Here is a 26937-nt window from a genome sequence, read left to right on the forward strand (position 1 = left end):
CATTATTGGAGCCTCTGAAAACACGAGTATTCTTTCTGACGCCGAGGTTCAGCGGGGAAACACGAGGGCGCGATGCGTCGCTGCCGCCGAATTTGTTCCTCACATAAAGTGGGCAGTTCTTGTGTTTTCAAATGTAAAATAAATGATCCTCTTAGGAATTAGGAATCCCATATATCAAAGAGCATTTATTGCAGTGATTTAACTAAATCACCTCAGAACTCTGAAGTGCTGTCAAAGTTAACCTACAAATTCATATTTGACACTTTGGATGAATTATAATGTTTATATTGAAATAGGATTGATGTTTATTTTAGAAGAGCTGATAAAATGAGAGAAGCTGATTTAAGCATCTTCTCAACAGAAAATAGAGACTACCAATATAGTTTCATCTCTTTCTCCCTGTGAACACACCTACACAGGGGAATAATCTTCTCTGAAAGGTAGAAGTAAGTGCCTAATGAAAATATTTTTCAGCATGAGGGAAGGGAACTAAATATCTTTATATAATCAGGGTAGGAAAAGAGAATTGTGTTGCAAGGCAATTAATAAATGCACATGAAGCATGCTGCTTGAATTGTCTATAGGGTAAAAATTAGGTGAAATAGGTGAAAATTAACCCGCCTTTGACCAAAAATTAATTACTTAATACTGTTTTCACGTTATGTGAACTGGAGATTGAAACTGACTTAATTAGACAGAGGAAAATTAATTACCAGTACAGTAAAATAATATATCTTGGTAATATGGTGGTACTCAGAAAAGGAGGAAAAGTATAAATGCTCTCTTGCTTCTTTTCTAAATTCAAAATTATTTCTCCAGCTGAAGCAAAGACAATCCAGACATACAAATGAAAAAAAATTTTACTCTTAATTTTTCTGGCCTCTGAGCATTTCTGACTTTTCTTAGCTTGAGAAATACAGTGTCTGTATGTGAGATGCTTCCATTTCAGCTCTGGGGAGCCAGGCTAAGTGACCAGATGCCTCAGTGGTGAACACAGCAGTCAGTAAAGCAGCATTCCTCATTGCCTAAATAATTTTGTTGTTTCATAAAATATTTCAGGAGAAAGATAAAGTGTAAAACTCGTCTCTAGAAGTATGTTGAATCAGTCTGCAGCTTGTTCTGTGAAATACCAGCTTTGATGATTTCACTACAGCAACTTGGTGTTTGTTGCAGTCCCACTTTTGTGTGACCTTTCAACAGTGCTCACAATTTATTTTCTTCTATGCAGCTTATTTGAACTGAGTCACATTTTTTCACATGTCGAAAAAACCCCAACAAAGTAAAAATTCTTTTCCTTTTGGTTTACTTTAGACAAACAACTTGAATGTCTAGCCATCTGTATTTATTACTGGATATATTTATGATGCATTTGTGTTGTGTGTCTGTGTGTGTGTTTGTATATTAACAGAGATAGCTTTTGTAGTAAGCAAAGTTCAAGAAATGAATTTTGTGTTTATTCTGCAAAAGGATTCTCTCCAGTCAGATTAATCTTCTTTGTGAGTATATTCCATGGGCTGGTCCCTGTTTCCCTGCAAGTCCTGTTTTGAGAACCCTTTAACTGGAGCAGATGGAAATCACTGTGTGTGATGCAAAGAACAGTTGGAGATGTGCTTATGATTCTGTGTTCTGACACTGCAAACCTGCCAGCTCTTCCCCCAGCCAGAGGTGTGGGGCAGTCGATGCTGCTGTAGCCACAGTGACCCTCCCAGGCTCTGCAGTGGGTCACAATGTGTCAGTAGAATGGTTTATCAGGAGTTTCTCCTGCTCTTTTGGTTGCTCAGGACAAGTTCCTCCATCACCCCCATTCCTTATATCAGTGCCCAGGCACTGCTGGGAGCTCCTCCCTGAAGCTGCTCCTGGGAATTGCTGGGAGTGACTCTGACAGGGGTTTTGTCTTGCAGGTCATGCCAGGGAAGGGACCTTATACCCAATTTAATTGTGTGCTACAGCTGTAAGCCACAAAAAAATAATATTACCTATCCAAATCATGAAATTGGCTGATATTCTGTGTAAGTTTTGGTACAGGTTTTGAGTGCAGAAAAGTCCAGTACCCATACAGTCCATGATTTCTGATAAGCAGGACCTTACTGTTTTGAAGTTATTAATTATATAATTGATTTGATTTAAGGTATTAGTTCTGTTTGGAGTCCCAAGTTGAAGAAAATGATTGTGAATTGCTGAAAGGTTGTTTTGTTTGCCATTTGTTTGCTTTCAGTTTACTGAAGAAAAAGACTTAAAATTCTAATTTTTCTTCCCTTCTAATTTTTTAGGTCACTGTGCAGTACAGTAAATGTTTACAGCCTCACCTGCAGCAACTGCATAGAAAACTGCACCTATGTTCTCTTCAGTAATAAGGTCACTTTTCTGATGGACCTGTTGATACACCAGTTTACGGTATGTAAACCAGCTTTTTTAATTTTGCCATTTTTGTGTGCTTCACAAACATTTTCAGGTATTTAGAGTAAGAATGCCAGGAGATAAATGAGAATGAAGGCTTGAAAGAATAAGATTCTTTTGTTGTATGTATTTGGTGGCTTTATTTACTACGCTCTATAGAAATGGATATATTTGCTTCTACTAATAAGATCTGCAAAGACATACATTCCAGGAACTCTACTGAGTGGATATTGTTCTGTTTTTGACATTTTCTGAGGTTGTTTTCTTTAATTCGCTCTATAGGAATATTTAAAATAAAGAATGTTGTGAATTGTCCATGTGTATTTGATTTCTACTTGTTTCAGTGTCAGGAATCCAAGTCAGGTCAATTTGTTGCCATAGTGTGATTTGCTGAAGTGCTTAAATAGCAGGACTCTTTAACGATGAAAGTTTTAATTTTCTGATGTTACATCTCATTTGAAATGTCATTAAATATTTTATTTGAAAACTCATTTTTAATTCATAGTGACCTGCTCATCATAAGATATTTAGTCTTGGTTTTCTGCTTATAAATTGTGTGTATGTATTTTCATGAGCCAAGCAGTTTGTTAATTGAAAAGTTATGTACATACTTTTAATAATTTAGGTGACACTGTTGGAATCAACAGCCACAGGACTGTTGAGGAATACTTTAAAAAGATAGTCCGAGGGTCCTTGACACAAAGAAAACCCAAATGCAACCTGTGCATTCTCCTCTAAGTAGCTGCCAGCTCATTGTTCCTCACCAAATCTTTCCAAGAGGATTCCAGGTATTAGGTTTCAGTTGTGCTTAGTGAAAGGTGTGTGTGTTGTGCTGGGCACTGCTGGCTCTGCAGGGCTGGGGGTAATTCCAGCCCAGGGGAAATCCCTCAGCACTTCACAAGTGACAGGATTCACTCTGCTGCCAAACCCCTGCCCTTCTCTCCCTGGAGCTATGCAGTGGCCTGCACTTTCCCTGAAGGAATACAGAGGGTATTTCTTAGGCAAAGTTGGCCACCTAGAGCTCAGAGATGCTACAGGAGGATAATTTACTTCAGTCTGTTGCCAAATACTACCCTTGAATTGCAGCAAAACTGTAATTAGAGCTTAATGTTTCCCGTGATCCACAGTGGACTTTTCTTTCCTGTGCATAAAGTCTCTTATGTTCTCTTCATGCAAAATTGGCCCTTAAACCAGGATATCTTCATAGTTCCATGAGGTACCTGTGTGAGTACAAAACCCAAATACAGTGCTGCTTTTCTAACCCTGATTTTTCTCTCTTGAAAATATTATAAATCAGATCAAGTTTGAATTTTTTATGAAAAAGAAATGTACAAAAAGAGAGCAGCTCCAAATACCAAAATACTGAAATACACTCCTTCAAAATACTTAACTACTTCCAGTTTTCCTGATTTGGTGAGCTGGATGATGCAGCCTTTGCCCATGTTGTGTGTATTTCCACTTACTGTTGGAAAATGAAGCCCAAGTAATACCAGTAATAAATGAAAATGTATATTTGCAAGGTTTTAACAAACAGTTAAACAAGTATGCCAGTATTTACTTAATACAGAAACAGAAAGAATCTGATTTTGAGAAACATTTTAATATCGTCTTAAATACATCCAGCATGAACCTCATTTCCAACCAGTTTAACGTGGGTTTAATTTTGGTTTTATTCATCAGTCGACTGCAATATCATCTTCACTACTTCAGAGCTGGACGTTTTCAAGAATAAAATTTAAAAGTCACTTTTCGTTGGTGACAAAATGTTCATTTTTCCCTAAACAATTGTAACATTTTTCTCCTCAAAATATTGCTTGAAGGGTTATTAAAAAAAAAAAAATTCCTCCAATGAAAGTACCAATGGGAAATTATAGAATAACAGATGGACTGTATTTGTCTTTTCTTTTTGTGACATCCTGCCCAGGTTAGTAGTTTGAAGTGTCCTGTTTAGACCTTTTCTTATCTCCTACCTAAACAGACTGGTAGGAAACCTTCTGTAGACTTTACCTACCATTTGACCTTTCTGAGCCTCCTTAGCTCAGGTAATGCCTAAGTCTGTTGAGGTCAGCACTGGTGTTTCCTGATTTCCATGATTAATGGATCAAACCTTCCCACCTACATTCATACAAGTCCTGTGCTCGGGGGGTAGCTTCATTTATTTACAGACTGCTGTCTCTGCTCCTCTTTGTCTCCTGTACCCAGGAGACAGTTGCAAAATAATGGGAACTTTTCTGATTTTGTATTTGGGAAGATTTCACAGGGACAAAGCCAAGTAATTAATAGAGCTGTAAGCATTGTAATGCCAGTTTGTTAGTTTGGAGTTTTTATTTCCAGTCAAGTGACAGCTCTCACGTACTTTCCATGAAGATATCTGAAAAGCCATATATAAAAACCACACCTATCTGAGTGATATCATGACAGATCAGTGTGATTATTTTTGAGGCAATCTTTAAATGCAAAATATCTGAAAATTCTAAATAAAACATCATTAGAGAATGTAAAAGCATGTGCAACAAACATTGCAATTTAAGTGGCAATCTAACAAATGTAGAAATCAAACGTGAGTTGCTTGTTAGTTTTTTCTTCTCCAAAATGCAGTGCTTAAATCTGGACTATATTGCAGGTAAATGGCCTATGAAATCTTACTGGGTTTAAGTTAATCTGGCTATCTAGGCACAGGGAAGTAATTTTTCTCCTCAGCTTCTTCACTGGAATTTGCTGCCTTTTAATTGGGGTGCTTCAGAATGACAGTATCCATCCCATTGCAGTTTATTTGTGGTCAGGTTTTTTAATCATCTGTACTGCATCAAAAAAAGGCAGGTCCATGTTTGCACTGATGGTGGCAAGAATTGTGAAATCCAAGGCACGTCTGTGCTTCTCTGCTGTTCTGGTCCATTTTGGAATTACATCTGTCTCCATAGGGTTCAGCTGTGTGGCACTGACAGTTCCCTTAGGCCCTAATAACAAGACCATGTGGAGGGGTAGTAAATCCTGAAAACAGGGCTGGAGCAGAAGGAAGTTATGACCTGCTCCAGTGTTTGGGGGTAGGGAATTTAAAAAGTGGAACCTTCACCTGCACCATCCTAAGCCCATGCACTTCCAGGGCCATTTCCATTTCTTTAGTTCACTAGGTACTACATAGAAAATCTGACATTTTGCTGATGCTGTTTTAAAAGTATACATTTTTCAGAGTGTTTTTGAGGCAAGCCCAGTGACTACACGTGCAAGAAGCACAAAATCACCGCTGCTAAGGGGAGAAGGGTACAAAGTTAAGTGACCAAATGAAGCGAAATTGGGTGCTTCAAAAGGTTTCAAGTCTGTCCATTTAGGTTTAGCAACTCTGTATTTAAAATTCTTCATGGCTGTGAAGGGCTGTGCTTTTTACAAGATAAAAACGTCAGGGAGTTGCCAGTGGCAGAGCTCTATGTCGCTAATTGGGAAGTGTTTGGTGTTTTTCGTTAGCACAGAAAAACACTTTGATGTGCAGAGGTATTTTGGTGACATGAGTCAGAAGGGAGTAACATTTTCAGCTATATTAAATGTGTGCCTAAGTGCTTTACTGGATTGGGGCCATACTGTGCAGCATCTTACAGGATTAAGCCCGAGATGCTGGGCAGAGCTGAAGAGCTTATGGCAGCTCTGCACAAGCCTGGGAATCCCTACACGAGGGGAATTCTCTGAGGAATAACTCTCACAGTTACATGGAGACTGTGCCAGAGCTGAGTGTGGTCTCATCAGTGTGTTCTGATTCAAGAACTGACTTAAAGTAAGCAGAGTCCTGGTTGAGCCTGACATAGCCAGTCATCATAACAGCTAAAATAGTAACTGGGTACAAGTTACATTGAGATGTTGGATGTGTCAAATAATTAGACATTTTTCCTGATTTTCCTTCGTGATTTGAAAATGTTTTATACCAGTTATCAACAAATCAGTTTAAGTGTGTAATCACATCTGTAGATTTGTGTCACTTAACCTACTAAACCTATTAAACCTCAGATTTATGGAATGTTTGAACATTTACTCATCCAAAGCCCATTTTCAACACACAGTTTCTCTGAATATCATCAACTCCTTGTGAAATCATCACAAAGAAACCAGAGCTTGAAAGCTGTCATGATTACACTATTAAATCTTAAGATTTCCTACCCCTTGCTTGATATAATAATCAACAAGCAAGCACCCCAATTAATTTTGCTTCTGGGAGCAAACCAATTAATTTTGAACATAAATCTCAACACACTTTCACACTGTCCCATTAATTACTTCTTCAGTAAAAGAGCTGATCTTTTGTCACTTATTTGAGTTAGTATAAAAGGAAAATGTAAAAGGAATTAAGTTCAAACTTACCCATTTTCTGGGTAAATGTCTTCTATGTCTTCTATGTCTTCTCTGGCATACACAGTATAAAAAACCCCCACACTTGTTCTCACTTTATATTAACAAATGCATACATTTTCCCCAAAAATTGAATGTGAAAAACGAGCTCTGCAACAAATGATTCTATTAAGTGTCAGATCTATTTATTTTACAAACTAGAAAGAAGAGTTTTATTTTTAAAGCATGAATTTTATAGGTATGGGCTATATACTTGGAAAATAAAATTCTCATATGTACATTGAACTAGAAGACAAAAATAGACATTATCTGCTTACAGCACTGTTCATTACAGCAAATGGAAGCCCCTACTGCAAATATTATTAAATCATTAAAGAAATAACATATATAATTTTTTTACCTGGGGTGAAAAAGCAGTGAGTAGCGTTTGTTAGCAATTTTTAAAAGTTAGTGTTCCTAGTACAAAGTTGCCACATTTAAATTGATTTACATGTTGCAAAGCTTAATCCATCTGTTTCAGTGGGCAGTTGGAATCATTAGGTTTGAATTATTGCAGTCAACAAAAGTTACTGGAGCAACATGGGATTATTTTTCCTATTGAACTTGAATAAGCAGCTAAAGACTTCTCACTTGCTCTCTTGGCTTGGCACCAGAAACAGACCATTACAATGAGTTTTAAGTAGCAGCACAAGGCTCAGAGCTAATGAATAATAAAGAAATGTGCATGTTGTTCTTTGTCACCAAGTGTTACCAAATCCCTCCTGATACCTATACAGGGAGGACTGGCTTTCTCTGCCCTTGCTTGCATCTATTGAGTATAAAATGATTTTAACCTGGAATGAAAGTAAGATTTCAGCCAGTATTGATCCCTGATGACAGTGTGGGAAGCCTCTGGCTGTCAGGAGCTGCACAGAGGGGTGTTGGTGTGTGGAACCAGCAGCACCAGGCACTGGAGGTGTGCCAGGAGCCCCGAGTCCTGACTGGTGCATCTGCACTGCCAGTGCTGTGCCTGTAACTCTGCAGGACTTCCACACACACTTCACTTACTGTTTGATCAGAACAGGGCAGGTTAAATCATCTTGAACTGCAGAAATGAAAAAATTTAATTCATTTTTAAAAAATTATACTCTCCAGGATGATTTTCTTCCAGGTCTGTTTCCTGTACATAGATCTGTCTTCACATTTACATGTTGTGCAGCTCAACTTCACTCTTTTAGGAGTGGGCTCTAGTTAATGGTTTAGAAAAATGGGATTCCTCTGAGGTCTGCTCAGAGAGGAGCTGGATGTTGTGCTTCTGACATGATTGACAAGTGACTGACCTCTGAGGGACAAGTGCACTGGTCAGTGGGTGATGTTTTATGCATAAGAACACAATCACACTAATGACATACTCTGCTTCTATAAGTCTTCCTTCAGTTTTCTGACGCTTCTTTTGACTTGTTTTGTTCTGTCCCAGCTTGGATTATCTGCGTTGCCTTTCCTTGTACCTGAAATGCTTCAGTGTCCATCAGCACTGCTAGAATGTTACTGCTCCTATGCAAATTTCTAAATGTTTCTCTACAAACTTCGGTTATTTTTTTTTGAATTCTAGTTGTTTGTCTTTTTTTTTCTCTTTACTTAGGTTAGTGTTCCAGATGACCATAATGCTACTGCAGGCAGAAGTGTAAATAAGCAGGTATTTGAAGGTTTAACAACAGGACTTCTGAGGGTAACTGCTATGATTTTCAGATGTCTAATCTCCAGCTTCCCAGATGGAAACAACCACTCTACTGCACTGAAGATATTACAGGAAGTGAAAAGTAAATCCTCACAAGTGGAAGCCTTCAACAGCAGAGTCCAAGACCTAATCAGGTTTAAAAAAAGATAATGAAACTTCTCTAAGCATTCTTTACCACAGAGAAAGAAAATTGTGTTGATTTAAGAAAGGAACAAACTGCTTTAACTCTTAACTCAGTAAGAGTTTGTGTGTGTAGTCAAAAAGACCGTTGAAATGCTATTTTCCCAATCAAAAGTGTTCTTCAAAAAATCGCAGACACAGAAATACAGAAAACCAGGAATCTTCTAATTTTGGACTTGGTTTTTTGTGTCCTTTCCATCAGTTTCCCCTCCAGTTACATAGGAGTCAGTTCCCATATTCTCATTATTTTCTCTCAGTTCTCTGTGCCAGCCCTGTTTGCCCATTGCCCATGTGGTCTTTCATGCATTCATATAAGCTTGTCATAAAATATATCCCTCCTATTATAAGGATCAACCAGTCATTCCTATAATCTGATCTTATAATGTAGCTGCATTTTAATAGCTGAACCTGAAAAAATGAGTGTATATATATAATTAATACATATTTTATATATATAAAACTGATATATATCCAACAGTATATTAGACTTGCAAAAAGTGTGTAGTTTGACTAGTAAATGACATAAGCAGTTGTCAATAAATTATTGTATAAATAGTTCTCCAGCCCTCTGGAGAAATGAAATTCTGGTTCTGTGCTACTGAAAGCATGTCTCAGTGAGCATCATGACACTTCTCAAAGTCTGGAATGATGCTGATGGAGACAAAGAGGACAGCTGGAGGAGGAAAGCAAAACAAATAGTTGTCATAGATACCAGTGACCTCTGAAACGTTATTGTTCTCATGTAACGTGCCTTCTCCCCAAACAGGTTTTGATAGAGTGTGAAATTTCAGGATGTTGTGTTCTGCCCACTTATGAATGGGAGGGTGGGAGGTCTGTGCTGAGCAGACACCTGACACTGAGTGGGCCAAGCACAGACATACCCCTGAGATAAGGGGAGACATGAGAATCCAACCAGGTCCCTCACCTGAGGCACTTTAGGGGATCTGGTTATAAATGGGGAATGAAAGGCATGATGACAAGGTAATAGTGCAATTAGGAAAAAAAGAGAGAGGGCATTTTAAACTAGTCAAAACCAGACAAATTCTGTCATTAATGAGAATCTTTCACCTCCAGGTCATGGTATCATATGTCGTGGGGAGCTGATTAAGTGAGAGTTTTGGGAAGATGGGGGAAGAAAGAGGAACGTTGAAATTTTATTTTTTTTTCTCTTTGGGGCTGCTGGACCTGATGCATAAACACCAATTATCCACGTGCTGTCTGGGTATCAAAAGGGTAGCCAAATTATTTCAACTATGCCACTATGGGTAGAATGACTGGGAGATGGAGGCAATAGATTAGAGAGCTTTGACATTCCATTTGTCTGGATGCTCAGTTCCTCAAGGAAGGGAGTGCTCCATGCATCTTACTGTCTCCGGGTGCCAGTGAGGAATAGTCCCAGCAGACTGAAAGCTCCCATCCATTTCCTCTCTGCCAGAAGCTGCTTTGTGCCCAGGTGTGGGGGTGAAGGGAGGGGGCCCATGGGCAGGATTTGCAGTGTCAGTCACACTGCAGAGATGTTCTTAGGGAAGAGAATACTGGTGGGAATGGTTTTTGTGAGTCATCATCTATCAGTATTAGCTGTATTTTATTTAGTTCTTCCTCTCCCCTCCTGTTTCTTGGAGCTGTTTCCAGCACTCAGCATTTCTCTGTGACTGTGATGTATCTAACACCCAGCTCTGTTCCTGGAATTATTCTGCTAATACAGGAGAACTTGCTTATCACCTGTCCAATCAGGTGGATTGCCGAGATCAAAATCTGCAAGAAACCTAATGCTGGTAACCTTTCATGTTATTAAATAGAACAGACAAATTTACCTGCACAACAAGTGTGCAATTAATAACCTTCGTGCATCTTTAAGTGTTTTTAACTGCTGTACTTCAGCAGCTTTAAAGTCTTTCATGCTTTAGTTAAGACTTTTGTTTTATATCTACTGTATTTTTATTCTTAATTCCTTTCACTGCTTCCAAAAGCTATGTGTCAGCAGGGTGAACTTTGGCAGAAGGTCTGTCTTCTAGCCCTGAAGAGAAATCAGCCTTTGAGCAACTAGAGTGTCTGAAAAGCAAGAGGTTTTCTTCCATAATCTTAAACCCTCCTGTTTTTACAAAATCAGACTGTGAGACATGTTGTGAGGGAACAGGTATTTTTAATAAATACTTGCACAGCATCTGTGAGAAGCATTATGTGATCAGTAGTCTTTATTTACTAGGGTCAACATTATTTAATAATGTTCCCTGCTTAGTCAAATCAGGGTTGTCTGGACATTATGGAAACATAGGGCCAATAGTGTTCCCTTCTCAGGAAGCCATTGTTCTGAGAGGCCATCTCTGACAAATGGACTTGAGGAGCAAGCAGACAGAGCAGCTGGTAGGACAGAGGAATATTAGTAACAGGTTCAGCATAGGTAATCAGTGTAAAGAGAGTGAATCACTTGATGGTGTCTTAAGTCTGGTGGAGGCACAGGATAAAACAGCAGTGCTTCTGATTTTGACAAGAGGTTTCTCCCACTTGATAAGATACTAAGAAAATTAGAGGTGAAAAAAAAGGAGGTGGTTGCAGTGGGACCTTTGTGTCCCTAAAGAGAGTTGATCTCACCTAAGTCAGCCGAATGTGGTGGTTGAGATGGACTGAAGTCATCTCAACTAAACATCCAGCAGCTGGATGTTTAACAAAGTGACATGGAAAAAATGTATCTGTGTGCACAGTGTAAGTGGAGTTATAATGATCAAAGTATGAGAGAACCTGGTGTGGACAGAGAGATCTTGGTACAAGGGCAAAGAGCAAATTTTTTGGCGTAGGTTTCCAATCTGTTGGAATTCAAAGGAGAAACTTCAGCAGTAGTGATCTGATGATCAGCAATGGTGATCTGATCTACCCTGGTAATAAAAATCAAAGATGAGTCTTCAGTTAAAAAAAAAAAAAAAAAAAAAAAAGAAGTTACTAGCATGGTTTTCTCTGCATTGAGTTTGATTGAGCTCCTGAGGAGGTTTTTTGATCCTGATCCTTCTATACTGATGGTAGGAGGTTATTACCTACATATTCTATTAGTCCCTGAGCTGTTACATATATATTTATGAGGGAAAAAACCCAACAACTGGGCAGTAGTTGCTATGATATACGTATTGCAATAAAATGCTATCTGGGTAACATCACTGTCTTCTTGAATTAGTGTGTTCTACAAAGTTTATCTCTTCATGCTAAAAAGAAATTGTGCTGTTGCAGAGCTATCAAGATTATTATAAATCATTTAACTATGGCAAAATTCCATTGTCTTTCTAGCAGTATGGTAAAATAAACATTTACACTCATCTTTGTTGTACAGTATAATACAAATTATCCTACAACAGACATACCTCTTAGCAAAAACTACTGATAGTCACACAGAGCCAGATTTGAAGTTCTTGTAATTAGAACTGGTTTATTGAACCCTTTCAGGAAGAGTATTAAAGTAATCACAACCTGCATTTCACGTGGTTTGATAGTAGAGAAGCCAAAATGTCTTCTTTTGCAAAGTTGCCAAAACTGGTGTGCGACTGGTTTTTTAATACAATTTTTCCTCTGTTTCTAGTTACGTGGTGAACATAGGATTGGTAGACAAGCTGTGCTGCTGTTTCCTCTCTGTTCAAGGCCCTGTTGATGAGAATCCCAAAATAGCAAGTTTTCTCCAGAATGCCACGGCCGTGTTGCACGGGATGTGCCAGCTGTGTTTCGCTGTCAATGGAAGGTGGGTGCTCTGGCTCTGTCAGCAATAACGTCCTGGTCAGCAGCAGTTTGGAGAAGGGAGTGTCCTGATGGGGCTGTCAGACAGAACTGTTCTGCTGTGGGACTACAGAGAAATAACTGGGAAAGAAACAATGCAGGAGAGTCACTCTGCTCACCTGCTCACCGGTGAATTGGAATTAGTTGCCTGCGCCGTGGTTTGAGTCTTGTAAGTCATTGATCAGAATTAGAAACTTTATCTCCTTTGCTCATCCTTAGACAGGGTTTTATCACTGATAGTTTTAAGTGTCCAATCCTAAGGACTTCAAGAGGTATTTTATTATCAGCAAAAATCAACTCTTAATTGATTTGTCTCTAGAGCAGCTCTTGTTCTTTAAAATACCGCTGTCAGTGAGGAAATTCTATTTTCTACAAAGAAAAGTATAACTAGATTTGTCAGGGAATTTTCTAATGCAAAATGTTTGTTGTTGTAGCCTAACCAGGGTTGTAGGGAATGTGCATGAGGTATGTGCCTCCCACCAGGTCTGGACTTCTATGATCTACAGTGTAGGACAGCCTGACACTCATATGAGTCAAAATTACAGAGCTTTGGGCTGCACCTACTAGAACCTACCACTGTCACTCTTATGCATTTCAGGAAAAATCAAGGCTGACAGAACTTTACAATACATTCCTGAAGGGTAAAATGATGCTAGGGTTGAAAAACTAAAGTTAATAAAACATAAAAGAAGGAACAAAGCTGTAGGTAAGAGTTGTTGCTGGTAACCCAAGGACACAGGCGCATGGAAAAAGGACTACAAGAAATATGAGCCCAAAGAGACCATCCCAACTTACTGAAATTTCCCTTTCTGAAAGCTGCCAACTTGGCATTTTACATTCTAGGAGAGCGCTGCCAGAAGTCAAATGCTCACTAAATAAAATAATAAAAAAAAAAAAATCACTCTTCTGTTAGTGGAATAATAGTTCTGGCTGCAAGAGTGAGTAATACAGCATTTGCAATTTCTGGAGCAGGCACACACTTCACCCAAACATTAGAGATCTCTGCACCCCAAAATAGTACAGCACTGCTCAAGTACTTCCTTCAAGAACATCTGTTCTTTGTAGCAGCAGAATAATTTTGGAGAGTTGAGTGTTTTTCTTCCCAGTTACACCAAGAAGTATCCGACCTTACTACCTGCATATAACAGCTGATTGTTCTCCGTTTCCAGGTCGGGTTGTTCATTTGAGCATGAAAAGAAATGAGAGGAATGAAGCTGGAGATTTCAAAACTGTTGTCTTTCAGATCAAAAGCTTTGGTGTAACTGATTAGAAGGGCAGTTTAAATCAAATGTCTTTCATCACCTGAGCCCACTCTCATTTAAGCAGTGAATGCAGAGTGTAATTCTGTCGCTTTACAGAAGTCTTCAGTATTCAGGGTGATTTAAATGGAAAAAGGTATTGCCAAACACAGATTAAGGTGGCAGAAAAAGAGCTCAAATTTATTGAATTCTTACATATGTCACACTACAGTAATACATCATGTGTGATACCTGATCTGCAGTACAAAAGACAGCCCCTGTGTGAGAAATACAGATCCTCTTTCATTCCTGGTAAGTGGTGGTAGGAGGCAATGCAGCATTTCTCCTTCTCCAGCTCAGTTGATACCTCCTTGAGCACCAAACCAACCTGCAGTATTACACCCCTCTGTAGGTCACAGTGACCAGCCCCTCTGGTCATCAAATGTCTGAGGTTGTTACTGGGAGGAGAAAGCCCAGTAGGTGTTACCAGTGCTCTGACACTGTAGAATGAGAAGAAGTTTTGGCAGAATAATGGCAGGCTTTCACCATTGTTGCAAGAGCACTTTTGGATTGCTCTTTTGGTATATCCTCCTATATATGATGGTTCCCAGTTGGAAACTTCTGTATGCTCCTCAATGGTAATGGTGGGAGACACACAAAATTAGTTTATTTTTTCTGATAGAACATTTTCAGGCTGTTATTTGTCATATAAAAGGTTGTCATTCCATATGAAATGCATTAGAGTGCTTTTATAGAGTGCTGTCTGTACTTGGGCAGATCTCAGCAGGAAGCACCACTGAGTGGCAGAGTGGGAAGCTGACACAGGACAGTTAATGTTGGGTGGGGGACCAGGACAACCTCAGGGCTTAAACCAGCCCAGTGCAACAATGAAATCCTTTATGAGCTGGAAATGGCTGTGGGATCCTGCTCCTTTGCTTTCAGACCCCACCAGGTTGTTAGAAACTTTACTGCAACTGTAATCTGTGATATCCCCAGAGGGCCAGGAGTTAAACACTCAAACTCTAGTTTTAAACAATTAAAAGATCCTGTCCTGTGACTACAAAGTAGGTTGGGCTGTTTCTGGAGCTCTGATGTAGGAAGAGCTGTCAATCTCGACTTTCCTGTGTTCCTCCCAAGAACATTTCATAAAACTCCCAAATTTAACTGAATATTTCTAAACTAATTGATACCCAGTGTTTATTTGGGCAGTTACTTCAAGGAAACAATTCTATAGGCAGGGAAGAGAGATGCAGGGAAGAGATCTCAGTCAAGTACCTCCCTGCACCTACCTCTACATCAGGCAAGGTGTCACAACAATAATGATTATTAGAGAATAACCTCAATTGTTTCATATATATATATATATCAACATTAAGTATTAAATGAGGTCTATAGTTGATATAATGTAGATGATAAAATTTTAAGACATGAGCGAAGAGACTTTTATTACTGTGGTAGACTTGTGGGGAAAAAACTCATCCAAAATCATAGAGTTAAATACAATAAAGAAAGTCTTACTAATGTAGAAACATAAATTGGAGGATTCTCAATTTTAAAATCATAAAATGTTATTGAAATAAGGGAATCCATTCTGCACGTCTGTTATAAACATATCCTAGTATAAGAGAGGGAATTTCTTTTCATTACTGATCAAGAGAGTTAAAAAAGATTTAACTTTGATATTGATCTTCTCAAATGATAATTTTTGATACTGGCTAATAAATGCTTGATTGATTCTTGTAATTGAAGTTTTGCTATGGATGTAAAAGCAGTTTTCAAACAGTGTAATACATATGAGAGGTCGTTTGTTGAAAACCTTAAGAACTTGTAACCACATTTGATCTCATTTTGTAATTTCTTCTGTTACACAGTGAGAGTCACTGAGTGTGACTTGAGACCTCCAACTGGAAATCCCATATTTCTGATGCTGTATTGCATCCATTGCTATCAGTGGAAGTGAGAGCTCCTTTCTCCCTGATGAGTTAAAAAAAAAGCTGTATGAGAGCTGAAAACAGGGTATTGTCCCTTATTGTATGTAGTGAGAGATCGTAAAATGCAGCAAGTCTGAACACTGAGCTCTCTCTGCTGAGCAGGAGATAAACCTGACATTTGATACTTAGGCTTGAAAATTGTGTCCATAATAGTGCTTAACTGTTGTTTGCTCACCCCTAAGAGTAACAGTAGCCAGAATTGACAACAGAGACATTTTTATTAACCTGAAATAAAGCAAAATATTAAATAGACTGTATACAGCATAACAGTGGTTTATATGGCCATATAAATCTCTTGCAATTTGTGTCCAATTCCAGATGTCCAGTAGCAACGTTCAGGATGATAGCCCTGTTTTCCAGAGTGTATTAATGTAAATATGAGAGATACAAAGCCTATTTTGGGCCCTTGAGTCCTGAGTACACATATGGAATGTGCTTGGCTTGTACCCACAGGACAGAAAACAGTGAACAGGCATGGAATGCGAGGAGCATTAATAAAGGTATGGCCATGCTGCCCCAGCTCAGCTTTCCCTAAAATCAGGAGTGAAGACTTAGGTAAAAATCTATATGGCAAGTCCTTTGTCAGCACAGCAAGGATTTTGCTTATGTTCCTGTCTTTTCCTGTCTTTCCCAGTGTTCATCAAATCTAGATGCCTTTTTCCCCTGTAATTCTCTGGAACTAAGATTCCTGTCCTAGAAGTTTAGTTGTTACTCTATAGAGGACTATAGTCAGTGCCTTATTTCACTTTTGCCTGTTAGTATGAGTGAATAAATTCATACTGACCACAGAGTTAGTGCAAAGAGCAGGAGGAAATTATCAGCAGTAGTGTAAGGGTAAATCACTAAGGCAGAATGTTCTCCCTAAGAGCAGGACAGTGGAGAGCAATAACACAGATACAAGGAGGAAAGTGAGTTGTGCATAAGAAGAATATTGCAAATGATAGTCCCTCAGATTATGTAGTTTCTTGGGACATCAACTGTTTAAAATTTTGCTGTTTTCTTGATGTAAGAAATGTCTGCAAACTCCCTTGTTAATCTGGGAAAATAGAATGTGGGAGCAGTGCAGTAACTAAATTGTTACTGTTCTATGTTATCTCAAGCCAGTGTGGAATATATATAAACCTGTGTCAACAGCTAACTCAGTTGTGGATTACAAGATGCAGTGGCAGAAAGCTTCAGATTCAGGGTTTGAGCCTGGGAAACCATGACTGTCGTTTCACAGATACACAAGGAAGGAGGCTGGCCTGGTTTCAGTTTTATTACAGTAATTAAGATAATGTCTGTTTTGGCTGCTGGATGGCGAATCAGATGCAAGTCTGTCTGAACCTTGGTTGTGCTTCTCACCACTTCCAGGGGACAGCAGCTCCAGCAAGTACTAAAGTACCTAAAACTTGTTCCTGAAATTACTAAAAGGTTTCACATCATCGCTTTTTTGCAGCAGTGCAATCCCTGCCTTGACAGTGTGAATTGTAACAGGGTCTGACAGGTGCTAAATGCTTCTTTATTCTTTTTTTATTATTATTTTGCCTCTTTATTTTGACATCTCTTTCTAAATACAATAATTTAAAAGCAAAAAGTACCGATGATAGTTTTTAAATCCTAACAATAAAAAACCCCAGCAGATTATATTCTAAGCCTGTTGAAAACTCGTGTTGCCATTTTGCTCCATGTTTTTAATCAGGAGTATATATTTCAAATATACAAACATTACAATGTATACCCTTGGAGAGGCTTGTCTGCTTGTTAGCTCAGTCAGTTTTTAAAACAATATATTTTCAGATATAAACAGTTTGCTCCTATTGAAGCCTGGAGAAATTGTAGTTTTATACTTGTTCTGCGGAGTATGCTGTTTCTCATCAAGCTGTATTGAATTCCTGTTTTTAATAAATAGTGGTGTATTTTAAGCAGTGAAGTACCACTGTTTAGTATCTTTCTTTCATGTGATGAATATATCCGTGTTTTTAAATTCTTAAACCTTTTTTGTGAGTCATAAACCCCGTACCAATTCCTGAGACTCCTTGATGGCCGAAGCTGAAAATCATAATGGTGACCCATAATGAAAATTCCCTGCATTTCATTAAAACTTTTTATTTTTTTTTAAGAACCTACAGGTTGTTTGACCATAATATAAATATTTACCTGTTTTTCTATGTTAAATATAAAGACTGGTAAAGTTTGAAAGCCTCTCTGTTTTCCCAGCTATATCAGCCAATGTAAAAAATCCAGTAAGTCTTGCTTCCCTTCAGGGATTAGTTGAGGGGGTTTTGTCCATAGTGACTGTTTTACTTTGGCAGCTGTTACAGACACAGAGACAAAGCTTCTTTAAACAGGAGAATTAAAAGGAAGCACAGCTACAGGAATCTCCGAATTTCAGTTATCTAAAACCCGGTTTTCTGGCGTGACATTGTCATTTTATGTTGTGAAGGTTTTTAGGGGTTTTTACTTCAGTCTGTCCTGTCAGTCAGCACTGAATTTTCACTGGGCTTTCCTTTGAGGTGGACTGATAAATGTGTGAAATGCACTGTTGTACAGACTTGGCCAAAATCACTCAAAGTACCAAATGGAAAGGTTTGTGCTTTATTTTCCGACATCTCGTGTAGATTTTTTAAAGATACTTTAAAGCCCACAATGAGTATGAATATCATCTTTTACCTTTTCATTGTAAACATTTAGGCCTAAAGTGATGTAACTGACAGTTCAACCCAACAGGAGCCAGTGGCCTGTTCGTATACATATGAACCATAATACAGGCAACATCAAAAATAAATGTTTCTGGCAGTTCGTTCATTCCATCAGATCTAGCAGAGAGATTTTTAATTTCTTTTTAACAGCTTTGTCCTGTGGTATAACTTTGAAATTTTTGGTCTTTTCTGTGAAAAAAATAATGTTTGCATTTTGAGCTATTTTACAGTTGACTTTTTTATGTATATTTTGATTCATTCTCTGCTCCAGAGCAGCAGAAAATGGTAAAAGGATTTCATCCAGCAGTGTAAGCTTTTTCATATGGAATTGTTTAAAAATAATGATGGAGTGAGAGTTGAAAGCAAGCTGACTTTAACCTTTGGTAAAATTGGTCAATCTTCTCATTGCATATAGTCAGGAAAAATTCTGTGAGGTATCATATGCAGTAATTAATTTGGGGTTATCATTTGACTGTGAATGTTCTTTTCTGTTTTGTTCTGTCGAAAAAACTAAGATTGAAATTAAGAAATACTAGTTGGCAAGATGAGCTGTGCTGTCATGTGATCCCTGTGGCAATAAACATTCTAGTCACTCAGGAGGAGTTAAGTGATGGTTAGCACATTTTGGCTACTGCATCCTGCAAAATAAATCATTGGACATCAGAAGGTATTTGGAAGTGAGGAGTACTGGGGAGTCCACAGACACACAAAGCAAAGCTGTAACCATGGTGGTCCCAGACCTGTTTGCTCTCCCTCCTTTTGCAGCCATCCCGTCTGGCTCCGCCTCTGCAGCCGGGTTCTTGTGCCAGCAGGGCTTGGAACTGTGCAGCAGGAATCTGCCTAAAGGCACAGCTGGCACGGCCAGGTGATGGCTCAGGAAGTGTCTCTGCTGACTCCATTCACACACACTCACTTAAAGACCACAGAGCTTCAAAATGAAGACTTTAGCCATGGATTCCAGGCGTAGGAAGAGGAAAGCCATGCCATAAATTGTTGTGCAGTGTAGCCCCACCCAAACACACTTAGAACTCTAGTATTTTTTCCACTTTTTATTCTTTATGGAGTAAATCTTAATGTCTTACGGAAAACAGGCACAGCTACATTTCTTTTGTTCTTACTGTGTTTCACTAAAGATCTGATTGCTTCTTTCAGAGACTTGTGAACTCCTTCTGCAGTCTGGAGTGGTTTTTGTACAGCACAGGTATCTCAGGAGTAGGACTGGGGCATTGATCCTGGAGCTAGCAGCAGAGGACACTGTGCTTGAAAGCTTTTTCAGTAGCATTGAACATTCACAGACTGTAAATAGAAATAACTCAGAAAAAAATGGTACCCATAAATGCTAATTTCAGGTAAGATCACTCCCTGCACGTGTGATCCAACTGATGAAAAGCAGAGGTGAGTCTTCTGTGCAACTGCTTTGTGAAGGTAAAGATATGAGCAGACAGTGATGGAAGCAGATGAGTGCCGGTAGAGCAAGTTGAGTACAACCCAAATACTGTCCTGTTGTATTCCCCTGGGCTCAGGGCTCCTCTGGGACATGGAGAAGGCAGGTTCATTACCCTGCTCTGCCTGTTTTTCCCATCAGTCCAAGGAAGCGAGGGTGTGCTGTTACAAACAGAAATTCTCATGAACAGACTTTGGTTTGGGGGAGGTAGTGCTTTCTTACCTACTTTATTTGCTTCACTGGAAAAAGTGAAAACAACAGAACGAGGTGGTGGTTGCCAAAATTTGGTAGTTGCTGAGTTCATGGGTTAGTTGCTCTGTTGAAGACAAGTGTCTGTATTGTAAAAAGCAGGATTGATCAGCCTGCCTGGGATCTGTGTTGGAAACGTCACTGGAGCCAGAGCAGTGTCTGTAACAGAGGGGTGCAAGGTGCTTCTGATACTGATACAGAAGAGATTATTTAGAGCTGTTCTAGTCAAGGGAAAGCTCTTTGCTGGTTCTGGTCAACAGGAATATTCTGAGGCCTCTGCGTGTCTGGTCTTCACTGTTGCAGATTATTTCAGAAAGTGGTTCTAGTTTCCACTACTTTCCCATTTCCTTTGCTTTTATTTGTTATAAAAGGGAAAAATATCCTCATTCATTTGGGTTTTTATAATATTTTCTCTTATCACCTGTCATGTTTTCCTTTAATTATAAAAAAGAATAATATCTTCGATATTGACACTTCCTTCTTTTTCTTTTCCTTTTCTTTGTTTTTTGTTTGTTTTTTTTTTAAGATGGAGACATAGTAGATGAGATAAAGGCCAGATTTGATGTAGCATATTTTCAGTGTTACTGTTCACTGTATCTTAATATTTTAGTGTTTCCTTTGATTACCAGTATCGACTAAATGTGTTTCCAAAATGAAGTTTGGGTAAGTTTGGGTAATTTACGTGATGGGTTTGAATTAGAACTCTGAGTATATGAAACTTGCTGAATTATTTTTGGGCTTTATTTTGTACTTGCCTGCCTCCCACACGTTATTTAGCCTCCAGGGTAGAGACAATCTGAGTCTTCCTTAGTAGTCGTTGTCCTGCATCATCTTTTGGATTATTAATAATGTGAAAAAACTAAAGTAGTACAAATCATGGAGGGGTTATGTTAAGTGCTTTTTAAAGTTTGGATGTGAGAATGGAAAGGGCATCCTGGGTTATTTGCCTGTCTGTGCTGATATCCTAGATAACCAAAAGCCTTCCCCATTATTTGATGTGCATACCCAAAAGGTGGCAAAGAAACCCAGTTCCCACGTGCACGAGCTGTGCTGGTTTGTCTCGAACGTTTCATGCTTAGTTGTGTTTTGCTGCCCTGTGCACTCTCCCATAACAGCATCTGACTGAAATAAGAAGTAGTGTGCTTTCTTACTGCACAGCTACTTCATTCCTGCAGAGCTATTTGATTAAGATCATCTGTTCCCAGTAACTTTGCTCCCTAGGTAGGCAGTTTGTTCCAGTGCCTGCAGCCCGTCACTGCGGCACTGAGAGGCTCCAGGGAGTTCCCCCACACTGCTGGCTGCTACTGCAAGCAAGAAAGGTGAGTGTAGGCTACTGACCTGAGACAGGGCTTGCCTGGAGCCCCTGAAGTGCTCCCAAAGTGCCCCCAGGCTTCCAACTTCAGAGCTGTCAGATCTTTGAGTGTTCTCGCGCTGGTTTCGAGCACAAGCCCCAGGATGTGAAGAAAGATGTTGAACGGCACAGTAGCACTGCAATTAGAGAGTGTGAGATGGTGCCCTAATTATTGAAAGTATTTTCTGGAAGTGCTGTGGTTTCTTGACACATTGGGTTTTTTCCTTGTTACCAGTTTACTACTTTTCTAACATGCTGCATCCTGGGCGAGTTCCTCCTCAGCCGGCTCGATGTTTTTTGGCAGGTCTTGGAACATATTTGACAACACACGCCAGGACCCCACAGGACTAACAGCAGTTCTTCAGGCTACGGATCTGGTTGGAGTCTTGCATATGCTGTACTGTGTTCTTTTCCACGGGACAATTGCAGATCCAAACACAGCCAGTCCTAAAGACAGCTATGCCACCAACACAGTCCAGGTTGCCATTCAGAGTTTACGTTTCTTCAATAGCTTTGCTGTTCTTGACCTGCCTGCCTTCCAGGTAACACGTGTTTTAAAACTTTTCTTAGTGTGAAAATGTTAATTATTGATTATACCTTTGGACTGAGTTTTGTCTCTGAGATCTTACTTACTGAAGGAACTTTCACAATTAAATGTTTAGGGTTTATGCGTAAAGATTGTAACTGTTGTTATTTCCACCATATAACTGTGGCTAATGAATTTAATCAAAAGTGAAAATTTAGAATACATGAAATGCTAAATCCAATCCGTTATATCTTCTAGCTTCTTTTTGCTTGCTTCTGCTGTACTGTGTTTTATATTTAATGAGTCCCAAAAATGTAAAAAGAAAAATTTTTATCAAAAGCACGAAATAAAAATTTTTCTACTATGAAAAGATTGGCTTGTAGTATAACCACAATTTACATTTTCCAGTGCTTTCAGTGGCCACCTGCTTTAAGATTCTGCAACTGAAACTGAAAATCATTTGATACCAATTTTTTTTATCCAAGCAAAATTTTATTGACCAAAATTGTAAATTTAACTTTTTGTAATTTTAATTAAAGAAAAAAATGAAAAAAAAATTACCTGGGAAGGTAAGTCTCTGCTTACCTTTGCCTGTGAACAGAGTTCAAGTGTAAACAAATCATTTTGCCATACAAAAAAATACAAATACTGGTATATTTCTCAGATAAATTGGCAAAGTTGTATTGTTAATATAAAACACATGTCAAAAAGCATTGCTTTGAAAACACATTTAGCAGCATCAATCTTATGCAGTTCATCAGAACAGGTTTCTTTTAATATGTAATTGATATGTAAATTGTACCACACACTCCATCTGAAATGCACTAAACTCAGAGCTTTGCACAAGTGAAGAATTTGATGTTAAGTCTCCTTCAGTTTGTATTTCTTGCCTTTGATTTTCAGTCCATTTAGTATCTTTAACAACAGCAACAAGCCATTTGTGTAGCAGTGTTCATTTGTATGGATGCAGCTGCAGGATCCAGTCCAGTCAGGGTTTCTTTACGGGGACATAACGGGATATTTGTTGGAGTTTCATGTAAAACAACCCTTACACACACTATTGACTCCAGTTGACACTGGCTGTTTATATGTTGCTGTAGGTATTACAGGGACATGCCAGAGTCAGGTTTGAACTGGGACAGGTACAGCTTCCAGGGGAGCTACAGCAAATCCTGCTGGCTGAAGGGCTTCTCCCTGATGTCCCAAGATTTTTAAATCCCGAGATGTAAAAATTATTTTTAAAACACCATCTTCTGCTTACACTGCCTGTGTTTATCCCTCTATCAGTGCCATAATATCGCAGCATTTATAGGAAACCATTAGTTTGTTCTACATAAAATGCTGCAGGTTAGTCACTGCAACATGAAGGCTGCAAACCCAACCAGTGTGAGACATTTCCCTCAGCTCCCCAGCACAGGGCTCGCTCAGGAGGAACCCCTGAGCTTGGTCTGAGTTGTAGCCTCGTGCTGTTTGTGAGGGGCAGGCACACTGGTGCAGCCTCAGCAGCTCTCCCTTTCAATGCACTAATGTGATTTGTTCCTGTAATGTTAAAAATAACACACCTGAGGCAGCTGGCTGTCCATCCTGACCCTGTGGGCCGGAGCAGGCTGGCAGACAGCAGAGGGAAAAGCCCCGTTTGTGCACTGTCTGATTATTATCTCCAAGGAATAGTTTTATCACTTATTAGTGGGACTGTAGAATAGGGGGATTTGATTAACAGAAGAGGTCTGGTATTCTAGAGTTTGTATTAGCACAGATGGCTCGTGGGTATATATTTCATTTGATTTGACAATCTAAACAATTGAAAGATGGTAGTGAGAAACAACGCAGGGTCCTGAGCTGATATTAATTCTGGCTAAAAAGGAAGCATAGTTTCCTTGAAAAATTAGTTTAACTTTTATACACAAACTCAGGTGCCCTTTGACCTGTTGTTATCAGGGAAGGTTAAACCCAGAGTGCTGGGTCACAGCATGCGTGGACAGCACTAATTAAATAAGGGTGGACCTGAGAACGCGGCATTTACAGGATGTAAAGCAGTAAATGGTGGCTGTTTTGGGCATTAAATGCTGAAAATATACTGACTTACCAGAATGCTTCAGGTTCAAGGTGGAAGGTATCCACAGCTGAGTCTGGTTTAATTGTCAAGGATTCTACTTTTGCTGGGTAGATTTGGAGTTTGATAAGACTAAACTATGCTACAGCCTGGGATTTATGTACATCAACTTAGCACAGGCTACAAGGTGGAAAATGAAGAAAACTCTGAAATGAAAGAGATTTTCTCACAGGCCTGCACTGCTGTTTCATTAGAGTTAGGAGACTGTCATGCTCATTCCTTGTGCTTTAGTTTTCCCCTTTGACCCTGTGTCGCTCTGTCTGTTTGACATGTTTATTAAATAGAGGCTGTAGGCTGCGCAGATAAAATCTAATTCTGAATCTCCACGTTACAGCAATTTGCCTACATTTAAAAAGCATCCCAAGAAGCTTTACAGCTGAGTGTTCTCTCCTTTTGGATGTTTCTAAGTTTTTTTTAATGTTTGAAAATTCATTATTTGTTATTAATCATTGTATTCCATTCAGAGCATGAGTTATTAAGAAGAAATGCATTTTGCTCTGTTGCAGAAATGAAGATGGTTTGGTTTCTTTTGCTTATTCCTAAGAAATATTATTAACATTAAGTTTTCCTGGAACATGTAGTGTATATCAAATGGAACGGTCAGCCTAAGGCTCCACTGAATGTCAACTAAGCAGAATCCAATTTTTCCCGTGTCCCTTGAAAATTTGAATTTATTCTTGCTTTTGTGGCTTTTAATGTTATTGTCCAGTTGTGAATGATAAGTGACTGGAAGTGAAGTGACTGGAAGAAGAGATTCTGTCTTCTGCAGCCATTGCAACAAAAAACATAGTCTGTACTGAAAAAACCCAGAAGGGTGCAGCTGATGTGTATACAATTTTCACAAGTTCTAGGACATACTGCTAGAGTGTAATTTGTGTTTCTTGGCCTTTTTTCCAGTCAATTGTGGGTGCTGAAGGACTGTCCCTGGCCTTCCGGCACATTATCAGCTCCCTGCTGTGGTACTGCTCCCAGCACACCTGTGAGGGCTTGCTGCACGAAGTCATTGTCTGTGTGGGCTATTTCACTGTAAACAACGCAGATAACCAGGTAAGGCAGATGGCAAATGGGATCAGAAGTTATCAGGGGCACATTTAGTCATGGTTCCCTCCAGAAAACTAATCCCCTCAGCATTGGTTTTGAAGCCCTTGGGATTCGTTTGAGCACGAAGTGTGTGTTCGCAAAAGGGAAACTGAAGTTGTATCTTAAGACAAAGGCATTAATTTTATGTGGCCATAAATAAAGTCCATGTTCTTATGCAGACAAGGATGCTGACATTGCTTTGATTTTGACTAGCCTTGCTCTGTGCCAAGGGGTATACTTAGAAACTGATATTCTTAATTCCAAGTTATCTTCTGGTTGTGGTACTCTTTTTAAAGCCAACTAAGCTACTCTGCCATGAAGGCTTGTCCTTGGATGCCAATGTAGCCATCTCCCTGTTTGCCTGTGTGCTTATTTAAGTTTAAACCATTCTTCTCCTTGAATCCTTTCAGTAGTAAACCAAAATACCCTCTCCAACAGACAGTGGGAGTTGCCCTTTAGCTTCCCTGACTGTGTCCACTTTTGCCAGTGGATTCTGTGACCACTCTTATTTGCTTATAAAATAACCCAGACACAAACCTCCAAAAAGATTTCAAATATTTTAATTTTTAAAATCTCCAGGTTTCCCCAGCTTATATGTAACATCTCAGAATGTATTGGGCAGGGCAGAGGTTGGCATTGGCACTTTTGAGTATGTGAACCTGACTCTGGGTGTGTAGATACTGCATTGTGGTGCCCATGTCTTGGGTATGGTTCAGTTGGATGATGCATTTTGTGGAGTTACTCACGGAGTTCTCTCTCCATACTTTTACCACCTGCTTTCTGGTTTTGCTCAAATTTTGGGGTAGGGGTTCAGGATGAGGAGCTCAGTGCCCTCAGTTCAGCTGATGAGCAGAAGGAGGAAGTGGTAAAACTTTTCAGTGAAGGTTTAGAGAAAAGCTGTTCGATAATGTTCTTGACTATAGTTGAGAAACTTAGACTTAGAAATTCTCTATAGTTATTGACTATAATTGGAGCACTGTCATCATATCTTAAAGCAGACAATGCTGTCACAAGTATTACATAATTCTGTAGTGATGTTTCTGTGGCTTTGGCCACAACTGGAGGGAAGATCCTGCAGCCTTCCTACCCTGTGTGACCAAATCCCACTCAGGATCTGGAGCTGACTGGGGGCAACACTTTAACGTGGCCATTTTTAAATCCGTGTGATGTTGCTGCCATTTTGAGTCCCTGTGCTGCCTGACGGGTCGAGCTGGCACCCAGAAGGGCCAGCAAACTGTGTTGTCTTTTCTCTGCAGTTTAAAAATTTCTCTTCTGGCACACAAGTACAAACAGATGTGATTCATTGCGTGGAGGATTTGCCACTACAGACGTGCCAGGAATAGTGCAGAAGAGGGATTTCCTACCAGCAGCTCCAGTCTGCAGTGCCCGTCGCTGCCCCAGGGCGAAGGTCCGACCGTGGGGAGTGGGCACCGGGCCATGGCAGCAGCTGGCTGGGGCTGGGGGGTTGCCATGGGCCATCCAGAGGCAGTACGTGCTTCCCAGATGGGGGTTTGGAAGGGTCTTGGAGTCTTCAGCATGTGCACTTGGGCTTGAGGTCATGTGCAATCACTAATCTGCCCCGTTTCAAGATTTAAAGGTGGTTTATGCAGCTCTGGGAATCAAGTTTAGGGCTTTGATTGAACAGCCGTAGTATGTCAGTACTTTTCATACCCTAAAAGCTGTCTTTTAGGGTGGTTTGCTTTAGAGGTACTGTCTCAAGAGATATCATGATGTGCTTAACTTTTTTATGTTATTTCTAATATTCCTCATTAATAAGTCTTTAACTGAGGAAGTGGCATTTTGATTTGATTTTTTTATTTAAAAAAAAAAAATTTAAGAAACTGAAGCATTCCTCATTCATGTGCTTGCAAAATAGAAG

At 39.4% G+C, this 26937-nt stretch overlaps 1 protein-coding gene across 2 annotated transcripts in view; it reads left to right on the forward strand.

Annotated features, from left to right (window-relative positions):
• The window catches only part of SCAPER (S-phase cyclin A associated protein in the ER), a 141798-nt gene that overhangs the window by 96874 nt on the left and 17987 nt on the right, over positions 1-26937 (forward strand). For both annotated transcript variants that reach the window (XM_032699951.1, XM_032699952.1), the window contains exons 25-29: positions 2271-2394; positions 8354-8583; positions 12195-12350; positions 21644-21881; positions 24876-25025. In XM_032699951.1, the coding sequence (XP_032555842.1) occupies positions 2271-2394; positions 8354-8583; positions 12195-12350; positions 21644-21881; positions 24876-25025 (898 nt within the window). The remainder of the gene's footprint in view (positions 1-2270; positions 2395-8353; positions 8584-12194; positions 12351-21643; positions 21882-24875; positions 25026-26937) is intronic.

Source organism: Chiroxiphia lanceolata, chromosome 12 (assembly GCF_009829145.1).
Source record: "Chiroxiphia lanceolata isolate bChiLan1 chromosome 12, bChiLan1.pri, whole genome shotgun sequence".
Classification (NCBI taxonomy): domain Eukaryota; kingdom Metazoa; phylum Chordata; class Aves; order Passeriformes; family Pipridae; genus Chiroxiphia; species Chiroxiphia lanceolata.